The sequence below is a fragment of the Sminthopsis crassicaudata genome, chromosome 2 (genome assembly GCF_048593235.1).
Source record: "Sminthopsis crassicaudata isolate SCR6 chromosome 2, ASM4859323v1, whole genome shotgun sequence".
In the NCBI taxonomy this organism is placed as follows: Eukaryota; Metazoa; Chordata; class Mammalia; order Dasyuromorphia; family Dasyuridae; genus Sminthopsis; species Sminthopsis crassicaudata.
In genome coordinates this window covers 357933284-357960948 of record NC_133618.1, presented here as the reverse complement: position 1 = coordinate 357960948, position 27665 = coordinate 357933284, and the positions used below count along the sequence as shown (strand labels likewise).

The 27665-nt window shown below is 36.0% G+C and overlaps 1 protein-coding gene across 13 annotated transcripts in view; it reads right to left on the bottom strand.

Annotated features, from left to right (window-relative positions):
• Window positions 1–27665, bottom strand: part of MACROH2A1 (macroH2A.1 histone) — a 108496-nt gene that overhangs the window by 68602 nt on the left and 12229 nt on the right. For all 13 annotated transcript variants that reach the window (XR_012486571.1, XR_012486572.1, XR_012486573.1 and 10 more), the window contains exon 2: window positions 22999–23199. Coding sequence is in view for 10 of the 13 variants with exons in the window: in XM_074290887.1 (XP_074146988.1) it covers window positions 22999–23170 (172 nt within the window). In the remaining 3 variants the exon portion in view is untranslated. The remainder of the gene's footprint in view (window positions 1–22998; window positions 23200–27665) is intronic.

Sequence of the window (27665 nt, the reverse complement as noted above, 5' to 3'; positions counted from 1 at the left end):
GACACAGACATGGTACTGATACCTAAACCAGGTAGATCGAAAACTGAGAAAGAAAACTATAGACCAATTTCCTTAATGAATATTGATGCTAAAATCTTAAATAAGATATTAGCAAAAAGACTTCAGAAAATCATCCCCAGGATAATACACTATGACCAAGTGGGATTTATACCAGGAATGCAGGGCTGGTTTAATATTAGGAGAACTATTAGTATAATTGACCATATTAATAATCAAATTAATAAAAACCATATGGTCATCTCAATAGATGCAGAAAAAGCATTTGATAAAATCCAACATCCATTCCTACTAAAAACACTTGAGAGTATAGGAATACATGGACTATTGCTTAAAATAAAAACGAGCATATATTTAAAACCGTCAGTAAACATCATATGAAATGGTGATAAACTAGAACCTTTCCCTATAAGATCAGGAGTGAAACAAGGTTGCCCACTATCACCATTACTATTCAATATAGTACTAGAAACTCTAGCCTCGGCAATAAGAGCCGAGAAAGAGATTCAAGGAATTAGAGTAGGAAATGAAGAAATCAAATTGTCACTTTTCGCAGATGACATGATGGTATACTTAGAGAACCCCAAAGACTCTGCTAAAAAGCTATTAGAAATAATTCAGAACTTTAGCAAAGTTGCAGGATACAAAATAAATCCACATAAATCCTCAGCATTTTTATATATTACCAACACAATCCAACAGCAAGAGATACAAAGAGAAATTCCATTCAAAATAACGGTCGATAGTATAAAATATTTGGGAATATATCTACCAAAGGAAAGTCAGGAATTATATGAGCAAAATTACAAAACACTTGCCACAAAAATAAAGTCAGATTTAAATAATTGGAAAGACATTCAGTGCTCTTGGATAGGCTGAGCGAATATAATTAAGATGACAATACTTCCTAAACTAATCTATTTATTTAGTGCTATACCAATCAGACTCCCAAGAAACTATTTTAATGACCTAGAAAAAATAACAACAAAATTCATATGGAAGAATAAAAGGTCGAGAATTGCAAGGGAACTAATGAAAAAAAAGTCAGAGGAAGGTGGTCTAAGTGTACCTGATTTAAAGCTATATTATAAAGCAACAGTCACCAAAACCATTTGGTATTGGCTAAGAAATAGACTAGTTGATCAGTGGAACAGGTTAGGTTCACAGGGCAAGACAGTGAATAAAAATAGCAATCTAGTGTTTGACAAACCCAAAGATCCCAACTTTTGGGATAAGAATTCATTATTTGACAAAAACTTCTGGGAAAACTGGAAATTAGTATGGCAGAAACTAGGCATGGACCCACATTTAACACCACATACTAAGATAAGATCAAAATGGGTCCAAGATTTAGGCATAAAGAACGAAATCATAAATAAATTGGAGGAACATGGGATGGTTTACCTCTCAGACTTGTGGAGGAGGAAGGAGTTTGTGTCCAAGGGAGAACTAGAGACCATTATTGATCACAAAATAGAACATTTTGATTACACCAAATTAAAAAGTTTCTGCACAAACAAAACTAATGCAAACAAGATTAGAAGGGAAGTAACAAATTGGGAAAACATTTTTACAGTTAAAGGTTCTGATAAAGGCTTCATCTCCAAAATATACAGAGAATTGACTTTAATTTATAAGAAATCAAGCCATTCTCCAATTGATAAATGGTCAAAGGATATGAACAGACAATTTTCAGATGATGAAATTGAAACTATTTCCACTCATGAAAGAGTGTTCCAAAGCACTATTGATCAGAGAAATGCAAATTAAGACAACTCTGAGATATCATTACATACCTGTCAGATTGGCTAAGTAAGATGACAGGAACTAATAATGATGAATGTTGGAGGGGATATGGGAAAACTGGGACACTGATGCATTGTTGGTGGAGTTGTGAAAGAATCCAACTATTCTGGAGAGTAATCTGGAATTATGCCCAAAAAGTTATCAAAATGTGTATACCCTTTGACCCAGCAGTGCTACTCCTGGGCTTATATCCCAAGGAAATAGTAAAGAAGGGAAAGGGACCTGTATGTGCCAAAATGTTTGTGGCAGCCCTTTTCATAGTGGCTAGAAACTGGAAAATGAATGGATGTCCATCAATTGGAGAATGGTTAGGTAAATTATGGTATATGAATGTTATGGAATATTATTGTTCTGTAAGAAATGACCAACAGGAGGAATACAGAGAGGCTTGGAGAGACTTACATCAACTGATGCTAAGTGAAACGAGCAGAACCAGGAGATCATTATACACTTCAACAATGATACTGTATGAGGATGTATTCTGATGGAAGTGGATATCTTCAACATAGAGAAGAGCTAATCCAATTCCAATTGATCAATGATGGACAGAATCAGCTACATCCAGGAAAGGAACACTGGGAAATGAGTATAAACTGTGAGCACTGTTTTGTTTTGTTTTTCTTCCCAGATTATTTTTAGCTTCCGAATACAATTCTTCCTTTGCAACAACAACAAAATTCGGTTCTGTACATATATATTGTACCTAGGATATACTATAAGATATTTAATATGTATGGGAATGGCTGCCATCTAGGGGAGGGGTTGGAGGGAAGGAGGGGAAAAATTTGGAACAGAAGGGAGTACAACGGATAATGTTGTAAAAAAAAAAAAATTACCTATGAATATGTACTGTCAAAGAAAATGTTATAATTATAAAAATTAATTAAAAAAAAAAAAAGAATAGTATGAGCCTCAAGGACAAATCCCTAAATTACTATACTAAAGGACTTCCTCCAAATTAGTACTGACTTACTAATAACAACTCTTTTGGGTCTAGTTGATCAACAAATTCCGAATTCACTCAATCATTTTATCTCACATTTCTACCTTATGCACAAAGACAGAATGAAAGATGCTACGTTGAAATTTAAGATATAAATAGCTATATATATATATATATATATATATATATTTGTGTAAATACATATATCAATCTAATATGTATATATATGAAAATTATATCAAAAAAAAAGAACAAGAAGGTAATAGGCTGGCATGACCTATTTTTCATGAATCCATGAAAGTTCCTACCAATCTTAAAAATACTCAGAAACACTCACTCTAATCATGAATTTTATAATTTTTTCAAGAATCAAAGTCAAATTTATCATCCAATTCACAGATTCCAACTCCAGTAATACACCATCTTCTCCTGTTCTCCATGATTTTTCAAAAAATGACTAACAGCAGCTTGTTAATTATAGTATCTAATTCTTTCTGAACCTGGGATGTATTTCTGGGTACCAAGATTTCTGGGAGCCACTTTTATACTGGGTTTCGATATTAACTTCTTTAGTAAGGAAATAATTGCTAGCAATGATCATATCTATCCACTAAAATTTATCTAGAATTACATAAATCTTTACACATTTGTATGGTGCTTTGCCATTTACATTGTGCTTAAATAAATTACATAAATGATCTCGTTTGAGCTTAATAATACCCTCTGAGAAAAGTAGGGCAAGGACTATTTCTTCTATTTTAGAAAATGAAGAAATGGAGGCTCAAATCAATTAAGTAACTCTTAAAAGTTCATAAAGCTAGTTAATGGTCAATCCAGGACGTGAACAAGTAGATACATTGGCCCAGGCTCAATTTAAATCAACAGTGTGATATGGCAGCCAAAAATGAGAATTCAATTTTAGGCATAAGAGTTTCATAATACCCAGAATTAAGGAGATGATAGTTATATAACATCTGTGGTATTTAGTTCTTTTAGGAAGGATATTGATCAATCAAAGGATAAACTGGATAAATGTCCAGAGGAAAACAACCGAGGATAATGAAGAGCCTTGAGATCAAGCTATATGAGGTTACTAAAGAAATTTAAGACATTTAGTGTAGAAAAGACAAGACTTAGGAAGGGCATGGTAGCTACTTTAAAGCATTTGATAAGTTACCACATTAAAAGAAAAGGATTAAATTTGTTCTTCTTAACCACAGATGGCAGAACAAGAAGCAGAGAAGATTTAAGTCAGATTTTATATATTTCTTTATGAAAAATTTCCTAATAAAGAAGAGCTATTCCAAAGTGGAATCACTCCTTGGGAGGTAGGCAGTGTTGCCTTCACTGAATTTCTTCATACAAAGGCTAAATGAAGACTTGCTAAGTATGCTGCAGGGTGTCTCCAGTTCAGAAGACCTGGGTGTGTGCAATTAGCAGCTCCACTGTGCAAAAGGGCTATCTGGGCCTCAGTTTCCTCATATGTAAAACAAGTAGATTAGCTCAGAGGTTAGATTAGCTAAAGGTCCCTCCATGTCTATCAAACACTGCCAAGTGATGAATTTTTTGGCCATAGCAATAAAAAAGATTTTAAAGTTATAAAGAGGGAAGGAGTACTCATCCCAATGTGCCAACAAAAATATACACACATATTGAGAGATGGTCTATTAAGAGAACCAGCTTGGTGTCAGGAAGTCCTATCTTAAAATATATTGGCTATGTGACTCTGGGTAAGTCCACTTAACCACTAAGTTCCCCACAAAGCTCTCTAAATCTATAAATTTTAAAACAGGGTCCAATCTGAATAGTTAGAAGGAGTTCCCTCTATAAATAGAATCACAGGTAAGCTCCAAAATATATACAAAAAGGCACATACACACACACAAACATATACGCCATCTTTAAAAATTGGTGATATATTCATGTAGTCAAATAACTTTCGAGCCAGAAGAGACCTTTAATCCAACTCTTCGTTTTACAGAAGAAAAAAATTCAGACTTGTTCAAAGTTGAGTAACAAGTAGCAGATCTAGGATTTAAACCTAAGCTCTCTGACTTCAAATTTAGCACTCTTCTTACCATACCAGGTCTCTCCTTTGTAAAGTCATGAATTTGTGGCAGACTCAAGACTAGATTCCACAATCTGGACTCCTGTTCCAATGCTCTTTAAACCATGGAAACTCAATGATGCCCCCATTCTGCTTCTTCGTTCTAATTAAGTGGTACTCAATGAATATATTCAGGAAGGACTGGGAGGATGATTAGGGGGTAGAGATAGTAAATTAAACCATGATCTCTGATCTTAGAGTTAATGTTAGGGCCAAACACATACCTTCTATCCCTAAGCTCTCTGAGCCTGAGAGATTTACTTCTTTTTCCAAGGCCAGAAGTCTCAGAATGATGTATGTTCACTGAAACAACTATCCGTATAAGCAGGATGTGCTGACAATAGAATTTTCTCACACACTGATTTGAGAAGAGCAGCATAGCTGAAAAAGTGATGGCAGAAGGACAGAGAACATCTGACCCAAGTTAAAGATCAGAAGTCAAGCAAGCAGAAATGTGGAATTAAAAAAAAATCATTTTATTAGTTTAGACTAGACTTCAAGGTGTATTTTTAATGACTATCCATTTCCTCCATGTTTTATTGCAAAATGAAATCAGGCTCCAAAGAATACCTCATCCAGCCTGTCAAATGGCTAAAAGATCACCCAAGGGATACCTATTATTCCCTGAGTCAAAAATCAGCTGTGTAAAAATATAAATTACTCAGATCTATTAACAACAGACAGCTGCAGGAGACTTCTATTATCTAAGGACACTAGGTTTCTATTAGGAAGTCTTATGTTCAGTAGTTAATATAAGAGAGAAGACAAAGAGGGTGCAGAGTGCTGAAATGAAGGAGAGTGGGTTGGGATTTTGGGAAAATCACAGGAAGGATAACAAAAAGAAGGGGAAGGGGGAGCTAAATGGAAGCTATGAGTTCAGTATGTTTACAGAAAAGACAAAAAGCCAAACTAAAAATGAGAATTAAATTCTAACCACAAATGCATGCCATGGGAAATATGCACAAGGCATCTAAAACATAATACATCAAAATAAGCATTGGTCCCTCTAAAGTAAAAAAACTGTCTCTTTGGGGGGGACTTATTCTGGTGCTGCTGTCCTAGCCCATTTCTACACTTCTCCTTGGGAACTGCCTTTAAAGCAAGTCATAGATCATTTGAGTTGCAAATTACCTTGGAGATCCTTCATTTTGTACTTGACAAACTAAAGTCCAAAGTCATACAGGCAGGAAATGTTTGAGCCTAACAATCTTTTGAGTTCCAAGTTCAAATTGACACATCGATCCCCAAATCCTTCAATCTTGCCCAATTGGACTTCTCTTTCTTTCACTGACACCTTCTTTTTTTCTCTCCTCTACCCCCCCTACCTATCTTTTGCTTATGTCAGCTTTTAGTTCTTTTCCTCTCTACCTATCCAAACTCTACCTATTCTTTAAACGCCTCCATGAAATTTTCCCTACTTCTCTCAATCCATAGTTACCTTTTTGCTCAGACCTCACAAAGCACTCTGTGTACACCACTCTACTGCAGTTATCATAATTTTTCTTGGTTGGGAGTAATGGAGGAAATTATACAATGTAGTTGTTTATATGAGTACTGTATTATCCCCCTATTAGATTGTGAACTATGAGAGGGCAGGAGCTGTGATCCAGTTCCATTTCCCTGTACTAGAATAATTCTTTGCACACAATAGTTGCTTATTAAAAATTTGGTAAATGAGTGAATGGGCTCGCAGAAACCTCTCTGGCTTTGCTCTTTTCCCTACAATTCAGCCCAGCCCAAGCCCAAGCCAAGGTAGCTTCCTGGAAACTTATGGAGGAGAAACAGTGCCAGTTTACAGTTTTCTCCCATGCTTACTCTCCACTAGCTCAGATTCTGGCCTGAGTCTCCAACAACAGCTATTCCAAGTTAGTTATGGTCTCTACCCACTCTTTAGGTCACATTAAGACCTAGACATTAGTGCATAGAATAGAATCGCTATAATATTATTTTTCAAATGCCCTCTAGGAGGAATATGATTTGTAGAAGCAGCTAAAAGTCACTCAAAACTAAGACTGGTGAATGGTAATAGTATGTTTGGTTGAATCAAGTCCAGATGCAGTTTAACCAATGTCAGAAGTATAGTCTCCCAAGAGGATGGGACTCATCTGGATATACAAGTTTTGTTCTGTTTATTTGTAAAAATAAGTCACATGGCTACACAGTCAAACCTCATCTGGTCCATCTGTTAAAGGCCTCTCATTGATTTATGGTTGGCATCACCTTGAATGAGAAGTGTAAATACAAATAGACAGACCAAAACCCAACTCTTTAAATGTGGAGCTTTGATATTCTCCTAAAATTTGGTACTAGACTTCCCTATGATCTTCAAGTAAGAAATAAATCAGAGAAACATGGAATTTTAGAGCTGGAATGGACCTTAAAAAGTCATCTAGTCCACATTCTCATACCCAATCCTCCTCGCCCCAAATTTTACAGATAAAGGAACAAGCCCAAGGAACTGACTTGCTAAGGTTGTATGTGAAAAAGAAACAGAGCTGGGATTTGAACCCTGATCCTGACCTCAAATCCATAACTCTGTGAACTCTGCTTCCAATACTCTATCCCTTTCAGTTTCAGATCCTAGTGACATAATGCTGAAGATTTATAACTGAAAAGGACATCAGCAGTCACCAGAATAGAATGAGGAAATTGAGGCCTAAGAGTAGGGACTTGCCTGTGATCATAGAAGCAGAAGGGATTCATGATTAAAATCAGAACCTGTGACTCTGAATTGGTTGTGATTTTTTTTTCTTTATTTTCTTTTTCCAATCTTTTCTATCTTCATGACTCTCGCTGTCTACTCTTTAATCTACACCAAGGTTCTTGCTAACTGAACAACATACTCTGGCTTTAGTTAGACTCAGTTTTAGCATTTAATTCTATGTCATAATTAACTCACAAGTCTGTGTGATCCTACCTAAACTAGGAGTTATTCAAGGGCTGGGACCATAACACATTCTTCCTTGATCTCCTTGCAACTCTTTAACACAATGGTAGGCCCCCAGTAGACACTTACTAAATAAACACAATGCTTTGCTGACTTCATGATTTCATTAATGTGGGTACTATCTCAGTTCGGAAAATCACAACCCTCCTACATCTTTTTAATCACTAGTGAAGTGATTCTTATCTATGCCTTCCCATAAATCTACTAAGGATCCACCCAATGAAATCCTTTACCTTGTTTACAGGGTAGTTCGGAAGCATTTAGGCTATCTGTTCATCAGTTTTCTTTCATTTTGGCTCTGTGATTTTTTTTCCTTTTCAAGTCAGACATGTCCTTTATATGTTATAGTTTAGTGGATATACACTTATACTCAAATGTCTTACAAAGAATATAAGTCCTATCTCTGATACATACTGACTGTGACCCTGAACAAATCATTTAACCTCTAAGCATCTAAGACTATGAGTTTCAGAAAAGATGCCAACTTGAATTGGTTGAGGGCATTTTCTCACCTTGGAGTATCCTATACTAATAAAATCCCAAGTCTTCTCCTTATTCTTCTACCACTTCCTATATACATCTCCACTAATAAGATGCATTAATCTGCTTAAATCTAGTTTGCATTTTATTTTATTTGTCCTTTAAGATATTTAGAATGTTATTTAGTCTAAGATCATGTTGTTCTATGAGTCACAAATATATAGCATCACTTGGAGAACACCAGTGTTAAAGAATGTTGAGCTTTCTTTAGAAGCATTCTCTTTGAGAAACAATCAACTATGCAAAATGGCGGCCAAAAAAGTTAATGAGATCCTGGACTACGATAAAAAACACATTGTCAGCTTGATACCTGTTGGGTGGCATGAAGTGGTAAAGTTTGGAATCCATCTGAGTTTTGATCCTGACTCTGGTACTTATGCTGTAACTTTGAATTACATACTTCACCACTCTGGGCCTCAGTTCCCTCATCTGTAAATTGAGCCCACTACACTATTTGGCCTCTAAATTTCCTTCCAGCTCTGAATCTATATTCCTAGGATAATCCTGTTATATTCTTCCTGGTCAGATTACATTTCTCTTCTGAGGAAATGGTAAAGTGTTCCCAGAGAACTATCTGGCTGAGTAAGAAGACACTGAAGATATTTAGCCTAAAAAAAAAAAAAAACAACTTAAATGGGGACATAATAGCACTTCAAGAATCATCATGTGGAAGGGGGATTACTTTGTTTAGTCCTAAAGGGCAAAAGGTGGCAGTTACTGAGTGAACTTCTCAATAATTAACACTATATATAAGTAGAATGGGATGTTTTTGGAAATCCTGTGTGAGAGGTCTTCAAGTAAAGACTGAGGACAACTCCTTAAACTTATCACAGAACACTGTTCAGGTACAAATTAGAAGTTTGCTGAAGTTTGTTCCAATGCTAAGATTCACAATTCTCTTTCCACTAAACCAATTTTGGACCCTATTCATTATTAATCCTAAGTACCTGTTTCAAGACATGCAGATTGAAAAATTGAAACTCAAACAACTGTCAGTAAGGCAGCATATCACAAACTGGTATTGCCCATGGCTTCTAATAAGTGCTTACTAAATAATAACAATAAACATATTAAAAGATACCATTATGCAGTACTCCAAAAGGACTTTATAAACTTTATACAGTTCCAAAGGACTTTATAAACCTTATCTCATTTGAGCCTTACAATAATCCTATGTGGGAGGCAGGATTAGCCCCACCTTACAAATTATAAATAAAGATCAAAAGGAAAAGTGAAATGTCTGAAGTTGTACTATTAATGAAAAAAGCATAACTGGGGCTTGATTCCTGATTCCAAGTTCAATGCTCTTTCAACTACAATATTGACCTCAATATTCCCTTTCCCTTAAAAGACATGTCCTTTTTGAAGCATGTTGCAAAAAAAAAAAAAAAAGAGCCAATCAGTTCAAATCCAGCCTCAGACACTTACAAGCTGTGTGATCTTGGGAAAGTCACTTAACTCAGTTTTCCTTAATTCACTGGAGAAGGAAATGGCAAATGACTGCTGAATCTTTGCTAAGAAAACTCCAAGGACAGTTTTGGCATTATCCATGGGATCACAAAGAGGTGAACAAGTAAACAATGGCCAAGTATTGCCTAGGGGAATATGGAACAGAAATGTCAGAAAGGACAAAGACCCAGTGAAAGTCACAAACAGAGCCATGATTACAATCCTGAATATCATCTCAAGTGTCTCTGCTCGCCCTCAGAAACTCTGAATTTCATTGCTCTGGATGAACAAAGATATGGAAAAGCATTAACAGTCTGCAAATTATGTGAGAAAGGTGTAGATGCCACTACTGAAAGACTAGTAAGATACCATAATGTAATTGAGAGAAATGGGCAATAGTGCATGGTATATGAAGGGATCATATTCCATGGGGAAAGGTCTGGGAAAAAATCTGAGAGGTTAGGGCTCAGTGAGACTAGAAAGCCATCTGTAACAATGATTTCTGAAAGAGTGCATTCTGGTCACCAGACATAGGTTCACTCCAGATGCTGTATTTTCCTTTCAAGTAAGATGGATGATTCGCCTAATCATGCCAGAGGAGAAACAGATGCCCAGCCTCAAATTACAGAACAACAAACACAGTCCACACTGCTGCTCCTCCTAACAGAACAGAACAGAACCACCCCCTCACCAAGATCAAGACACTTAAGCATGTCACCCAACATCCCCAGCTCTAAAAGAAATATCCTTTTCATCACTCCCTCTCTTTAATCTAGGGAATTTCTAACTTGATTATGACTATATCAACTTTGCTAGCAATAGTTCATGGATTCATAGGACCCTAGGGAGCAGGAAAGGGGTTTCAAGATAATCTAATTCAACTCACTCACCTTAAAAATGGAAAACAGAGAAATTAAATGATCACACAGGTAGTAAACAGAAGAGCTATTATTCAAAACCAAGCCCTTCAACTTCAGGAACTCCCACTTTCCTTATGGTGAAGCTTCCATGCATACACACATGTGTTTGGCTGACCTGTACACATCCCAAGGATAATTCACAGAACTGCAATAGAAATACCTGAACCCAACTTTACTGTGTATCCAACTTGTCCTAGCTAGGTGAGAAAAAGAGTTCACCTGTGGAAGATAGACTCTTTGGAAGAAAGGCATGAGGATGATAGTAGAAAAAGTACCAATTACCCCTTCCAAATCATGGGAGATGGGGAAAATCATAATGTGGAAGGGTTAACTGTAGGAAAAGGGAAAAGGCTTGTGTCCCAGGTCTGCCAGTGCCTGACTAGGTGTGTGATATTATTAGAAAAGTTACTTCCTCTTTTCAGGCCTGTTCCCTTTTTCATAAAAAGAGGAAGCTGAACTAGATTGTCTCTAAGCTCCCTCATAGCTCTAACGTTTTGTGGTTTAAGATCCTTTTTTAGTTGCGACATTCTATAACCTTCGTAGTCAGAGTACCTTTTTTTGCAACAATTTTCTGGATACTTTAATTAAGGACATACAAACTGGGACCAGTGAAGTGGGACGGCAGAGCTCAAATCTTGATTCTTAACTTACTGGGACTGAGACTTGAGTTTCCTCACCTATAAAAATAAAGTGGTTGGACTAAATGTCTTCTAAGGTTCCTCAAACTCTACAAATCTATGATTTGTACTCGTATAGTATGGCTTTTTTTTCCCCCCTGAGGCTGGGGTTAAGTGACTTGCCCAGGGTCACACAGCTAGGAAGTGTTAAGTGTCTGAGATCAAATTTGAACTCGGGTCCTCCTGAATTCAGGGCTGGTGCTCTCTCCACTGTGCCACCTAGCTGCCCCTGGTATGGCTTTTATACATCTTTGACTGGCTCAGAAATATCAGAAGAAAACACTATCACTGGCCTACTATGTCAAAAGGGTAAGAATGTTCACTTATTTGTAACTCCTCCAAACTGCTTTCTTTTCCCAATATAAGCCTGAAAGGTCCACAAAAATTGTTTGATGATTGAGATGCAGAACTACCATCAGGACTATTATACTGGAGGAGAGGAGAGAAGAAAAAGAGGATGAAGACTTTAATTTCCTTTATGAGTAATACTGAAATCAATCAGGGGAAAGGAACAGGCTAGGGAGGGAAGAAAGATAGGGAAAATCCAGCAAGGGGGTTAGGTTATTTAACTCAAAGTGAAAATGGTGCAATGAGCAATTTTTAAAAATCAGGAATCTCTATTTTCAAATCCTATAAAGTAAGGCTGAAAGGGGTCTTAGAAATCCAATCTAACACCATTAGTTTACATATGACACAAATTGACTCTCAGAGAGGGGGAAGGACTTGACTAAAGGATTCATTCCTACTATATAGCAACTTTGCAAGTTAAAATTTCATAGAGTGGAGGTATGATTTTTTTCCCCCAGAACTCTCTGAAGAATATAATAAAAGCGTCCTTAATCCCATTTTACAGATGAAGAAACTAAAGTTCAGTGAAATAATAATAATATAATGAAATAATAAGGCTCTTCTGATCAATCTCCCAATGGGCAGCTGATTGTGAAGTGGACAGAGTACCAAGCCTTGAATTAGGAAATTTAAGTTTAAATCCCACTTCAGACACTCACTAGCTGGGTAGCACTTAAACTCTGTTGCCTTGATTTCTTCAACTGTAAAAAAAAAAAAGGGGGGGGAATAACAGCACCTATTTCCTGTGATTATTGAAAGGATAAGACGAAATACAATGTGTAAAGCACTTAGCACAGTGCTCAGCACAAAGTAGCTGCTAAAATACTACCTCTTATTATTGTATGTATTGCAGAAAAATGTGTTATAAAAGAGAAGGCACTACAATTCGAGTCAGATTTCAAATACCTGAATTGCCATCAGCTGCCTGATTCTAGATAACTAACATTTTTTGTTCAGCCAGAGCCAAAATTATCCTTAAAGAAGCCCTTTAACTGTGCTTGTCAAAAGATCTTTGCAGGCAGGGAAACACAGTGAAGTAAGGCTTCAGAAATGTTCTTTGCATGCATAAAGCCTTTAGAGGCCCCCTGTTTAAGCTATCCTATATGTTCTCATTCTCCCTCCCCACAAACTATTCCCAAAGCTGGTGTACATACACACATCACTTCCTTGTGCAACCTTGTAATGACTCCCCACTAATGATGACTAGACAAACTCTTAGTTTCATGGATCATCTACGATTCAAACTCAATCTAGCCCTCTAGCCTCATCTTCCTCTAGCTGCATCTTTAACTCCTTCTCTGTCCTCTTTTCTCACATTGAGTTAACAAATCCTCTGAAATGTTACTTCTGCGTCAACTTTTTCCTTTGTTCCCTCCTCACTAGACCCAACGTCACCTCCATCATTAGCACTCTTATCAATTATTGCAAAAACTTCTCTATAGGGCTTCTTGATTCTATAATTTTTGTTTCAACAATTCATTCCCTACACTGGTCAAAATAATCTTCCAGAGGATCAAAGGATTATAGAAACAGAGTAGAAAGGGACTTAAAGGCATTCATGTGGTCATATCACTCTTCTTAAAAACTTCAATGATTCCCTAGTACCTACTGATTCAAGTTCAAATGTCTTTAAAACATTCAAAGACTTCTACAACTGAGCTATACCTATACCTTCCAAACTTATCTTATAATACTCTTCTTCTCCCACAAGGTTCTGAGTTTCAGCCAGAAATATTAAAACTCCCACTTCCTTTTTTTTTTTTTTTTTTTAATTTTTTATTTTATTTTATAATTATAACATTCTTTGACAGTACATATGCATGGGTAATTTTTTACAACATTATCCCTTGCACTTACTTCTATTCAGATTTTTTCCCTTCCTCCCCCAACCCCCTCCCCCAGATGGCAAGCAGTCTTATATATGTTAAATATATTACAGTATAATTTAGATACAATATATGTGTGTAGAACCGAATTTTTTGTTGCACAGGAAGAATTGGATTCAGAAGGTAAAAATAACAGTTTACATTCATTTCCCAGTGTTCCTTTTCTGGATGTAGCTGGTTCTGTCCATCATTAATCAATTGGAATTGGATTAGCTCTTCTCTATGTTGAAGAAATCCACTTCCATCAGCATACATCCTCGTACAGTATCATTGTTGAAGTGTATAATGATCTTCTGGTTCTGCTTGTTTCACTCAGCATCAGTTGATGTAAGTCTCTCCAAGCCTCTCTGTATTTCTCCTGTGGGTCATTTCTTATAGAACAATAATATTCCATAACATTCATATACCATAGTTTACCCAACCATTCTCCAATTGATGGACATCCATTCATCTTCCAGCTTCTAGCCACTAAGAAAAGGGCTGCCACAAACATTTTGGCACATACAGGACCCTTTCCCTTCTCTAGTAGTTCCTTGGGGTATAAGCCCAGTAGTAGTATGGCTGGGTCAAAGGGTATGCACATTTTGATAACTTTTTGGGCATAATTCCAGATTGCTCTCCAGAATGGTTGGATTCTTTCACAACTCCACCAACAATGCATCAGTGTCCCAGTTTTCCCACAGCCCCTCCAACATTCATCGTTATTTGTTCCTGTCATCTTAGCCAATCTGACAGGTGTGTAATGATACCTCAGAGTTGTCTTAATTTGCATTTCTCTGATCAATAGTGATTTGGAACACTCTTTCATGAGTGGAAATAGTTTCAATTTCATCATCTGAAAATTGTCTGTTCATATCCTTTGACCATTTATCAATTGGAGAATGGCTTGATTTCTTATAAATTAAAGTCAATTCTCTGTATATTTTGGAGATGAGGCCTTTATCAGAACCTTTAACTGTAAAAATTTTTTCCCAATTTGTTACTTCCCTTCTAATCTTGTTTGCATTAGTTTTGTTTGTGCAGAAACTTTTTAATTTGGTGTAATCAAAATGTTCTATTTTGTGATCAATAATGGTCTCTAGTTCTCCCTTGGACACAAACTCCTTCCTCCTCCACAAGTCTGAGAGGTAAACCATCCCTTGTTCCTCCAATTTATTTATGATTTCATTCTTTATGCCTAAATCTTGGACCCATTTTGATCTAATCTTAGTATGTGGTGTTAAATGTGGGTCCATGCCTAGTTTCTGCCATACTAATTTCCAGTTTTCCCAGCAGTTTTTGTCAAATAATGAATTCTTATCCCAAAATTTGGGATCTTTGGGTTTGTCAAAGATTAGATTGCTATTTTTATTCACTATCTTGTCCTGTGAACCTAACCTATGCCACTGATCAACTAGTCTATTTCTTAGCCAATACCAAATGGTTTTGGTGACTGTTGCTTTATAATATAGCTTTAAATCAGGTACACTTAGACCACCTTCCTCTGACTTTTTTTTCATTAGTTCCCTTGCAATTCTCGACCTTTTATTCTTCCATATGAATTTTGTTGTTATTTTTTCTAGGTCATTAAAATAGTTTCTTGGGAGTCTGATTGGTATCGCACTAAATAAATAGATTAGTTTGGGGAGTATTGTCATCTTTATTATATTCACTAGGCCTATCCAAGAACATTGAATGTCTTTCCAATTATTTAAATCTGACTTTATTTTTGTGGCAAGTGTTTTGTAATTTTGCTCATATAATTCCTGACTCTCCTTTGGTAGATATATTCCCAAATATTTGATACTATCGACTGTTATTTTGAATGGAATTTCTCTTTGTATCTCTTGCTGTTGGATTGTGTTGGTAATGTATAAAAATCCTGAGGATTTATGTGGATTTATTTTGTATCCTGCGACTTTGCTAAAATTCTGAATTATTTCTAATAGCTTTTTAGCAGAGTCTTTGGGGTTCTCTAAGTATACCATCATGTCATCTGCGAAAAGTGACAATTTGATTTCTTCATTTCCTACTCTAATTCCTTGGATCTCTTTCTCGGCTCTTATTGCCAAGGCTAGAGTTTCTAGTACTATATCGAATAGTAATGGTGATAGTGGGCAACCTTGTTTCACTCCTGATCTTACAGGGAAAGGTTCTAGTTTATCACCATTACATATGATGTTTACTGAAGGTTTTAAATATATGCTCCTTATTTTAAGGAATAGTCCATTTATTCCTATACTCTCAAGCGTTTTTAGTAGGAATGGATGTTGGATTTTATCAAATGCCTTTTCTGCATCTATTGAGATGATCATATGGTTTTTATTAATTTGATTATTAATATGGTCAATTATACTAATAGTTTTCCTAATATTAAACCAGCCCTGCATTCCTGGTATAAATCCCACTTGGTCATAGTGTATTATCCTGGGGATGATTTTCTGAAGTCTATTTGCTAATATCTTATTTAAGATTTTAGCATCAATATTCATTAAGGAAATTGGTCTATAGTTTTCTTTCTCAGTTTTCGATCTACCTGGTTTAGGTATCAGTACCATGTCTGTGTCATAGAAGGAATTTGGTAGGACTCCTTCAATCCCTATTTTTTCAAATAGTTTACATAGCATTGGAGTTAGTTGTTCTTTAAATGTTTGGTAGAATTCACCTGTAAATCCATCTGGTCCTGGGGACTTTTTCTTAGGAAGTTGGTTAATAGCTTGGTCTATTTCTTTTTCTGAGATGGGACTATTTAGACTACTTACTTCTTCCTCTGTTAATCTGGGCAAGCTATATTTTTGAAGGTATTCTTCCATTTCATTTAAGTTATCGAATTTATCGGCATAAAGTTGAGCAAAGTAGCTCCTAACTATTGTTCTAATTTCCTCTTCATTAGTGGTGAGTTCACCCTTTTCATTTTCAAGACTATCAATTTGCTTTTTCTCTTTCCTTTTTTTAATCAGGTTTACTAAGGGTTTGTCTATTTTGTTGGTTTTTTCATAAAACCAACTCTTAGTTTTATTAATTAATTCAATAGTTTTTTTACTTTCAATTTTATTAATCTCACCTTTTATTTTTAGAATTTCAAGTTTTGTGTTTGTCTGGGGGTAAAACTCCCACTTCCAATACACTTTGTATTCTCCTGCCCCCATGTGTTTGTTCACATTGCTACTTTATTTAAAATGTCCTCCCTTCTCTTTTTGCCTAAGTTCCTTAGAGTTAGGTAGTAAGAGAAAGAGGTTTTCCTGAAGGAAGCAGCTTGAGTTTTAAAGAAAACCGTCAAAGTCTAATTCAAGAGCAAACTGTTCTATGAAACTTCAACAATGCCCTCCTCTACACCCAGCCCAACTTCACAAAGTAAAAATGTCCTAGAAAAAATGCGAGACTAGTGAGAAGGGATATGGGCTTGAATCCTGCCTCCAAAACTTAACTAGTTGTATGACCAAGGGAAAGTTCTGTCTCCTTCACTTCCAAATGGGGATTAATACCTTATAGTATCTTACAGGATGTAGTACAGGTCAAATGAGATAACTTGTGTATTATGCTTTATAAATCTTAAGGTACTGTTTAAATGTAAGCTATTTTTCTTGTTTTGTGCCTCTTTCCAACATATTTATTTTAGGCTCTATTACAATTAGGTATCTTTTCCCTGTTAGATTACAAAATCCTCCTTACAGTTACAATTACTAGTCTGCCCTAGGCCCAACAGAGTACCTTTGACCACTGACCTTTGCAGTGTCAACTCTACCCGGCTCGCTTCCTCTGAGGCCTTCAAAGGTCTCTGGCCACGATCTCTTGAATCTATAGCTTAATAACCAGTAGCATGCCCAAGAACAGCCACGTGTAATCTTAAAAGCCTTTATTATATCTACTCACATAATGCCCTGACTTGATGCCCTGACTTGTTGGTTCCCGAGTGAACACCTGGTCAGAAGACCCACGTGTTCACTACCAAAATCCTTACCTCTTTTGGCTACAAAAAGGAATTATGTAGCACAGTAATTCAGTGCTCAATATTTGCTTATGAAAAAAATTAATATATTCCATATCCCATCCAATTTGCTGTACTCACATTGCACCAAGAAAGCCTGATCTTCTTTGGTGTGTCTTGCTCATACTGTTTAATCACTGCCTGCAATGCCTAATTCCTCCCTCTGTTTTCTATTTATTTAAATGCTGTCCTTCCTTCAAGATGCCATCTTCTCTGTGAAACCACCTTTATTCACACCAATAGTGAGTGACCTCTCTCTCCTTTATGTTCTAAAAGCTTCTGTCTTCATCATTCATGAGGCCTGCCACATGCTGCCTTGTAGCATATTTATGTGTTCATGTCTTAAGCCCTACCATTTCCGCTAAACCAAAAGCTCTGTGAGGACAATTATTGGGTCTTATTCATTTAGGTCCTTCCACAGACTTTTACAAATACTAGACATTTAATATTTGTTGAAAGTGTTCTCACTCCCAAGAAACTATTTTAATGACCTAGAAAAAATAACAACAAAATTCATATGGAAGAATAAAAGGTCGAGAATTGCAAGGGAATTAATGAAAAAAAAAGTCAGAGGAAGGTGGTCTAAATGTACCTGATCTAAAGCTATATTTTATAGCAGCAGTCACCAAAACCATTTGGTACTGGCTAAGAAATAGAACGGTAGATCAGTGGAACAGATTAGATACAAAAGACAAAAAAGGGTACATCTATAGCAATCTAATCTTTGACAAACCCAAAGATACCAACATTAGGGACAAAAATTCATTATTTGGAAAAAACTGTTGGGAAAACTGGAAATTAGTATGGCAGAAATTAGATATGGATCCACACTTAACACCATATACCAAGATAAGATCAAAATGGGTCCATGATTTAGGCATAAAAAATGAAATAATAAATAGATTAGAGAAACAGAGGATAGTCTACCTCTCAGACCTGTGGAGGAGGAAGGAATTTATGACCAGAGGAGAACTAGAGATCATTATTGATCACAAAATAGAAGATTTTGATTACATCAAACTAAAAAGTTTCTGTACAAACAATACTAATGCAAATAAGATTAGAAGGGAAGTCACAAATTGGGAAAATATTTTTTAAAGTAAAGGTCCTGACGAAGGTCTCATTTCCAAAATATATAGAGAACTGACCCTAATTTATAAGAAATCAAGCCATTCTCCAATTGATAAATGGTCAAAGGATATGAACAGACTATTTTCAGATGATGAAATTGAAACTATTTCCACTCACATGAAAGAGTGTTCCAAATCACTACTGATCAGAGAAATGCAAATTAAGACAACTCTGAGATACCACTACCCACCTGTCAGATTGGCTAAGATGACAGGAACAAATAATGATGAATGTTGGAGGGGATGTGGGGAAACTGGGACACTAATACATTGTTGGTGGAGTTGTGAAAGAATCCAGCTGTTCTGGAGAGCAATTTGGAACTATGCCCAAAAAGTTATCGGGCTGTGCATACCCTTTGACCCAGCATTGCTGTTATTGGGATTATATCCCAAAGAATTACTAAAGAGCGGAAAGGGACCTGTATGTGCCAAAATGTTTGTGGCAGCTCTTTTTGTTGTAGCTAGAAACTGGAAGATGAACGGATGCCCATCAATTGGAGAATGGTTGGGTAAATTATGGTATATGAAGGTTATGTAATATTATTGCTCTGTAAGAAATGACCAACAGGAGGAATACAGAGAGGCTTGGAGAGACTTACATCAACTGATGCTGAGTGAAATGAATAGAACCAGAAGATCGCTGTACACTTCAATGTTGTATGAAGATGTATTCTGATGGGAGTGGATATCTTCAACATAAAGAAGATCCAACTCACTTCCAGTTGATCAATGATGGACAGAAATAACTACACCCAGAGAAGGAACACTGGGAAGTGAATGTAAATTGTTAGCACTACTGTCTATCTACCCAGGTTACTTATACCTTCGGAATCTAATACTCAATGTGCAACAAGAAAATAGTATTTACACACATATATTGTATCTAGGTTATATTGTAACACATGTAAAACGTATGGGATTGCCTGTCATTGGGGGGAGGGAGTAGAGGGAGGGGGGGATAATTTGGAAAAATGAATACAAGGGATATTATAAATTAAAAAAAAAAAAAAAAAAGAAAGTGTTCTCACTGAAGCAAAAATTAAAGGATACTAAAATAACAGATGGGAGAAACTCAAAACACTAATCTCTTTGAGCCTTTTTATCTATGAAATGGGGGGGGTGGAGAAGAGAAGTTTGTATTAGATGATCTCAAAGCTATCTTTCAATTGCAAATTTAGGAATCTCCTCTCATTCTGATAAGGTAATTTAAAACATAAGCTTAAGGATGAATCATCCCCTCTTTAACCCAGGATTCCAACATCCCACTAAAAAAAAGATCAAAGAATATAAGGGGATTCTAAATATCAGAAGCATGTTCATTAAAGACTGATACTCTTTCCAATTCCCAACTACAAGATCACCACTGTTTTCTATTACAGCTAGACCCCCATGAACTACACATGACAGAAGAGTAGAGAAAGGTAACTGAATGAGATGAGGTAAGATCTTTCAAGACAGTTGTGAAAATCGAGTAAGGCTTCATCTACTTCAGAGTTTGAGTAGGCCTGAAGGACTTTGAGCATTGATTCAAGGGCATAATCGGGTCCCCTTCCAACTACCCTCCCACGACACAATCTCCTCCCTATTTCTGTCAAATATGGGCAACTATGTACTTATTGCTCAAGTTCAATTTCGTGGGTAGATCTCGCGTTAAGAATGTTAAGACTCTCAGCCAATGAGGATGAGATTCTCTTCTCGAGAAAATGTACAATGAACTTTGCTTTTCTCTAGAGCTCTCTCCAGCTTTTTTTTATTAAATGGTGACCCCCTCACCATTTCTGTACCACACATAACTGATCAGAAGTCCTCATTTTACATAAATACCCACATTTATTATTACTCTTCAGCTGCCCAAATTTACTTAATGTTTATTCTGCATATGCATACTCTGTATATAGTATATTATAATAATAACTAATGATATTAATTAATAGCTAATAAAGCACTTTAAAGTTTGGAAAGTATGGGACAGACATAGAGTATCTCATTTGATTTTCAAAATAAACCTTTAAGGCAGATATTATTTTCCTTACTTCATAGAAGGAGCAGAGAGTTCTAAGGGAGTTGGATTTTATATATACTACAGATAATTTGATTCATTGGTTGGTTTGGCAGAACTGCTTTTTTTTTTTCTTTCATTCTTTGTTAGAAGGGATATGAGTAGGAGCAAGAAGGATATGTTCAGAAATAAAGGTGATGATAAAATATATCAATATAAACAAGATGTAAAATGCTTTTTTTAATAGAAGTGCATTTAAACCATCATGCTTCAGGATATAAGGCACTTTAACAATACTCTGCTAAATGCAATGCTTAGAAACCCTGGATTTTAATTCTAGACCTTTAGGTAATTTGTTTTATGATCCTTAACCAAGTCCCATCTTCTCTGAGCCTCAGTTTTTAACTGATCTCTAAAGCCCTTAGACTAATTTAATAATCTTTATTTAAAACTTGACTGTTTACAAAGCATTTACACATATGTGAGCATGAGCCCTTCACAACAATCAGTATGAGGAACAACATGCAATATTTTTTTTTTCATTCTAACCTATAATTTCATTAAGTTAAGGAATTTCTCATCAATTAATTCCTTTTATCAATGTAGATCACTATGTGATATGGAATTTATTATCTTAAAGAGTATAGTATAAGATCATTCAGACAGTATGAGCTCTTACCTCTCATCCAAAGGTGAGATTGGAACTCTTGTCTTGACCACAAGGCCAGTTCTCTACCCACTATGTAATTTTACTTCTACAACAAGCAAAACTAATTGCCCCTATTTAATAAATGAGAAAATGGAAATTCGGAGTATAGGCCTCCAGAGTAGTGGATTCCATATCATTGGATGTATTTTAGCATATTGGATGACCCCTTTTAAGGATAATCAAAAGAGATTACTGTTTTGAATAAGGGGTGGCTTTCTGAGTAATTCCTGACTTCCAATTCACTAATCTTTCTCCTAGATTATCTAACTCTGGAAAGTCTCATCCCCTCCATGTTAAACACTTTATAAAGCAGCTGGTTTGCATGAGCATATGATAGTTTTTTCTTTTTACTTTCCAAGTACCAAAAATAGTAGTAGTAGAACAATAAAAATATGGCTCCAGGAGTACTGAATATATAGATTTAAGGAATTTAAGCCCCATTTTGTTGAGGCTAGTATTTCAATAAACCACTCAACAAACATTTATTAAGCTCCTACTCTGCACAAAATATGGCCTTGAAATAGTCTTGAATAGTCTTGAAACCTAAAAAGTCTTGAAGTTCTGCTCTGACACATATTGATTGGGACAAGTGACTTAATTTCTTGGTTGATCAATCATGATCAACCTCTGAGACTCATCTGCACTAGCAGATAAGAATTCCCCACACCAGGAAAATTACAGGTCCAGACAAAAAAAATATATAAAATACAAAAGAGTCAGAAATAATTCTTCATACCATGGAATTTAATTCTTACTGGTGGAATTCTTTAAGAATCTTCTTCCCTAAAGAGACTCCTCCTAACTTGCCCTTTCTCAGCTGTTCCATCCCTCCTCAAATTTTCTTCAGTCACTTTGTCTGGAGCTCTTCTTTGTAAAATCCATTTTATACATGCCTTATCCATAGTATAAGCTTCTTGAGGACAGAAACTACATTCTTCATTTTAATCCCCAGGCTGTAGTACAGAGTCTCACATATAAAAGGTGCTTAATAAATGTTGTTAAAATGCACTTTCTGTGTAACCCTGGGCAAGTCACTTAACCCCACTTGCCTCAGCAAAAATTTTTTTAAAAATTAAATTGCACTTTTTTCCAATTATCCCAACAAATCCCTGTCATATGATGTCTCCCAAACAGACCCCACTTATCCCTGTCTCTGTAGCTTTGGTTGTGCTGTTGTCACAGCCTGAAATGCCCTTGTCCTCCTCTTCTATTTTCTGTGCCAATCCATATTTTCCCCATCCATCAAGGCTGAGCTCAAAACCTATGTGCCCCTGTAAGCCTTCTCTAAATTTCCCAGCCCATACTGATCTCCCCTTTCCTGTACCTTAGTCTGTATCACATTTAGTATTTAAACATGTAAGTCATATTCATTGTTTCTTGTGTATAAAGTCTTGTCTCCCTTACCAATGTGTAAATTTGCAGAAAAAATCTGGAGCTTTTTCTTCATCCTGTGTCTCTCTCTCTCCAGTGAAATTCCAGGTCAGGCTCATAGCAGATGTCATGTGAATGCTTATTGAATGGCCACTTAACAGACAAGTTTAATAATACTCACCAGTCAGGTATTCCAGCACAGCAGCCATGTACACAGGAGCACCCACCCCAATCCTGTACTTGGGGTGTCCTTTCTTAATGTATCGCAACATTCGGCCCACAGGGAAGATGACTCCAGCCTTTGCTGATCGGGAGGTTTTGGTGGACTTCTTCTTTCCACCTCGGCTTGACATCTTGCTTTTCCTGAATATGAAACAGCACACTATAAAGAGAAAGGGAATAAAGCAATCAGATCACCCACACCAATTCTGGGATCATCTAGAATAGGATATGCATGCATAGACTAATAATCTACCTCATTTTGCTCAACTGAGGGCAAATGAAAGTCAGTAGATTTGGTTCTTCTGCATAGATGTGAAAATACTTAAGTCCTTTTTATTCTTTTACAATGAATTTGCTCCCTCCTTTAAATAAAAGATTCTATTTTCCATGTCTGACACTGACATCCATTTACTTTATTTGCCATTCCCTTTAAATATTACCATGAAAATGATGTGATTGCCCTTAAGTGCCTTTACATGTATATTTAAAAAAGAAAAGTAGATTTCTTTGCTAGGTTCTCTATGGTTTATATTTAATCATTATATTTACACAGAACTAAAACCTAGGGCTTATCTATTTGCTGATCATACATATTTTGAAGCTATTTCTTTAGCATGGAGAATGACTAAGTCTTAAAAATCTATGACTTATAATGCGTATGGTTCTAAATGGCAAGAACTAATTTCCAAGATCTCTTCAGAATTTAATTGATGGTTTTCCAGGACTTGAAGGTCCTACCAAATAACTCCCTGATTCTTGGCCTGACTGTAAGAGAAACAGCAGTCAAGTTCTCTCACACCTTTAACCTCTTAAAGATGATGTTGTAGAATTATGTAGCAGTGAGAAGGAAAGTGGGGGAAAGCAGCAAGACTGACATTTAATATTGCTGTACTTATATAAAGCATACTTTATAAATACAGCATGGTACAGGGGAAAGTGCTACATTTAGAATCCAAAGTCCTGGGTTCAAATCCTGACTAGACTTAATATTTATATGAACTTGAAGAATAAGATATGTTATTATAAAGGAATGATTTCATTTTTGTTTCTGTATCTCGAGGGCCTAGTTCCCTAGCCTAATTCCTGGAATAGAGCAGGTCCTTAGTGCTCATTAAATGAATAAAAATAAATTAAATTACTTGAAACAGGATGGTATAGCAGACAAGATGCTAGGCTTGAAGTCAGAAGACCTTCAAAAATTCTGAAACTTAGTGGCTATGTGATTCTGAACAAGTGCATAATCTCTATCTCAGTTTCCTTATCTGTTAAAGGAGCCAGTTAAACTAGACTTCTTCTAAGGGTTCTTCTAGCACTAACGCTTATGATCCTATGCCCCCAAAAGACTCATATTTTTTGAAGAATCGTTTTCTTAAAGTACTTGGTATTCTATACCAGTGTGAGAGAAATTATATTTCTATTATATTAATAACCAATCAAAACTTTGCTCTTTATTTCCTCATTCAAGATCTAGCACTAGAACTCAATCAACCAGTCTCCGAAGGACAAGGCTGACAGATGAGATTGATAGAGATGAGACTGCCCGAATTTTCTGGTAACATAATCCACAATCTTGAGCAGTATTGTACCAAACGAGGAGACTTTATTTCTCTTTCAAGTGTAAATAAAATCCCCCACTGGAATATAGGGAGATTTAGCTCATGAAGGAAAAAAACAACCAGAGTGGTTTAGGTAAAGTTGTATTCCTTTGTCCAGATTCTAAGAGGCAGTTGTGTCTCTTAATCAAGTTATATTCTCAGCAGGAGAAGCTGAAGACTTTAGCCCACCTCCTCATTAACATACCTACTCCTTACTTTACCAATCAGGTTTTACCAATCAGGGTTGATTTTCATCTGTCAGGGATATTATTCCCTTTTCCAAAATTACATTAAGGCTTTCAGTCTCTTCAAGTTTTTGTTTGTTTGTTTGTTTTGTTTTTGTTTCTGGTTATCAAAAGAATCCACTGAACTTATTAATCAACTTATTAATATCTAGCCTAATTAATAAACTGTTTATCAATTATACAGAAACTATCTGTTAGTGTGTCAAGTATGATGGCACAAAGAAATGGGTGTCAAGAAAAGTAATTCACTTTACAATTCATGGAATATTTTCCTTGAAATAACCCTTGGAGAAAGTAGTATAAATACTATTTTTCCATTTGACAAGTGAGAAAATTGAGATTTAAAGATTAAGTGACTCATCTACAAAACTGGTAAATAGCTGATCTAAGACTAGAACCAACCTCATCCAGTCTTAAATACATCATTCTTTCCACTATATCTTGCTCCCTTGGAATATGAATTCTTAGCAGAATTACTGACTGGCTATTGGCAGCTCACAACACCCTTTATCTGTTCAATTTCTTAATCTATGAAATGGAATTAACATCATAAAATGAAGGCTTCAGTCATCAGTCCATAGGGCCAGTTCTCTAGTAAGTTAAATTCAGGTAGCTCACTGAAGGCCATAAGGGTATTTATGTTTATAAAAACACTAATTATAGTTTCATAAACAGCACTACCAGGTACACTTTGTTCACTGCATCAGACATTTTCCAATAATACAACATATTTTATATTTGCCTTACTGTTTCATTCTTCCTCCTTGAGAGGCCTGGTTCAAATATCAATAAGCTTAATTTTAAGAAAAATCGGAGCTTTGTGACAGGCAAATCTGACAGGAGCTAAGACAGCCCAAGCTTTGGTTCAGAATCAACCGTAGAGGCAATTGTCCAAGAGAGGGAGAGGGAGAGAAAGAGGGAGACCTTATTTCTTGGAACATATCTATCCACCCATACACCTGAGAATGATGGAGTCAACTGTCCCCTAAAGGCTAAATAAAGCAACAACAGGACTTACTGTCAGAAAGTCAGTCTTTATAATTGTAAGCCTTGATCATTTTAATAAGCATGATTCTATTTGGTGTCCATCAATCCAATGAATCTCATTACTTTACAATACTATTTAGTTGAGGTAGACTGTTTCTTATGTCAACTTTGTATTTTCACCACAAAGTAATAGTACTTTCAATGACAGGCCATAGGATTTAGAGTTCTGAAAATCTAATCCAACTCCCTCATTTTAGAAAGGAGGAAACTGAGGTTCACAAAAGTTAAATACACACAAGTCACAAAGGTAATATAATACAATGCAGGAGCTGCAATTTGGGCCAGTCTCTCAGGACTGCTGTGAACAATGCTTAATCTGTAACAGATTTATGGTGAATAAATGTGATTTTAAAATATTCCCTCCTTGTAAATGCTTCTATCTCCTAAAAGCAGGGAATGTGTGCTTCTCATGTCTTAAGGATTCCATCTTGGTTTAGAATAAAGATTTTACTACCTTCTGTGTAGGATAACTGCAAGTATTTCTTAAAACCATAAGCCCAACTAGAAATTTCCATTAAGTCTATTGATATCAAAATTGATATCAATTGTATTGATATTGATTATCAATACAATTGATATCAATGTATGATATACATTGTTCTAATAATTTTTAAAATGGGTGGATATTTTTGTATTTTAAACAGAAGCACATGGAAGTGGTATTTCCTGAAACTAGTTTCAGAAAGCTAGTTTCAGGAAACTAGCTCTTTATTTGAACATGACTTTAGCTCAAACATCCTTCAATAATCCCCAGGGCAAAGCCCACCTTAAACAATCAGCCATCTTCAGTGGCTTCTGGCTAATTACAGCTAGAGGAGAGTATGTTCAGGAGAGGAACAATAATACTTCTGTGCTTGATATATTCTGAAGTAAACTTGTTCCCTAGAATTAAATTTCTTTGTCCCATTCTGTACTCGGGCATTCACAGGATGTTTCCAGCAGCTTGCCCTGAATAGTCCCAACTTTACACTTACACCTAGCCTAGGGAAGGGCCAAACTGCTTGTCAAGCCTTATTTATGGCAAAGTAGAGTTATATGGGCCAGACCTTTCAGAAATTAATTTTTTTTAATTACATAAAGGCTTTTTATCCTTGTGTAAGAAATTTTTACCAACAGCTCCAAACTAGCTAAATATATGTGATACAGTTAGGATGTTCAAAGTTTAGGCTCCAATTTAGTAAGACAAGACAGTGAACATTTGTCTTCCAGGATTTTCAATGAAGTATCCTTCTTCAGACATGTTTCAAGTTAGGGTTCAGAAACCATGCCATCAAAATTATTGATAATTATAGGAAGGGCATTAGGGATTTTTGTTTTTGGATTCCATATAGCTGAGTTTCAGAGAAACTGACCACCCCTCACCAGGGGATGCCTGGTTGTACAGGTTAAGGGGAGTAGGTTATATTAATCTTTTCTTCTAATGAAGTATTCCCTCTTCATGAATGAGATTCAGCGCTAACTCCTCTACATCTTGCATGCTGAGATGCCATTTTTCTTATTTACTTGCTGTCTCTGCAGTTTCACATCATTTCCTAAAGCTAAGATTCTAGGACACCAAGTCCACAATCCATTTAGGAAGAAAAGCTCTACTCATTTTGCATCAAATGAAATGCTTAACCATTATTTTTTTTTTAATTTTGATAATTTAATTCCACTGTGTGCCTTTTCTTTGGGAGCTTATGCAATTAAGAACATTCTGAGAAGGGGTTCATAGGCTTCCTCAAAATGCCTTCATAGCA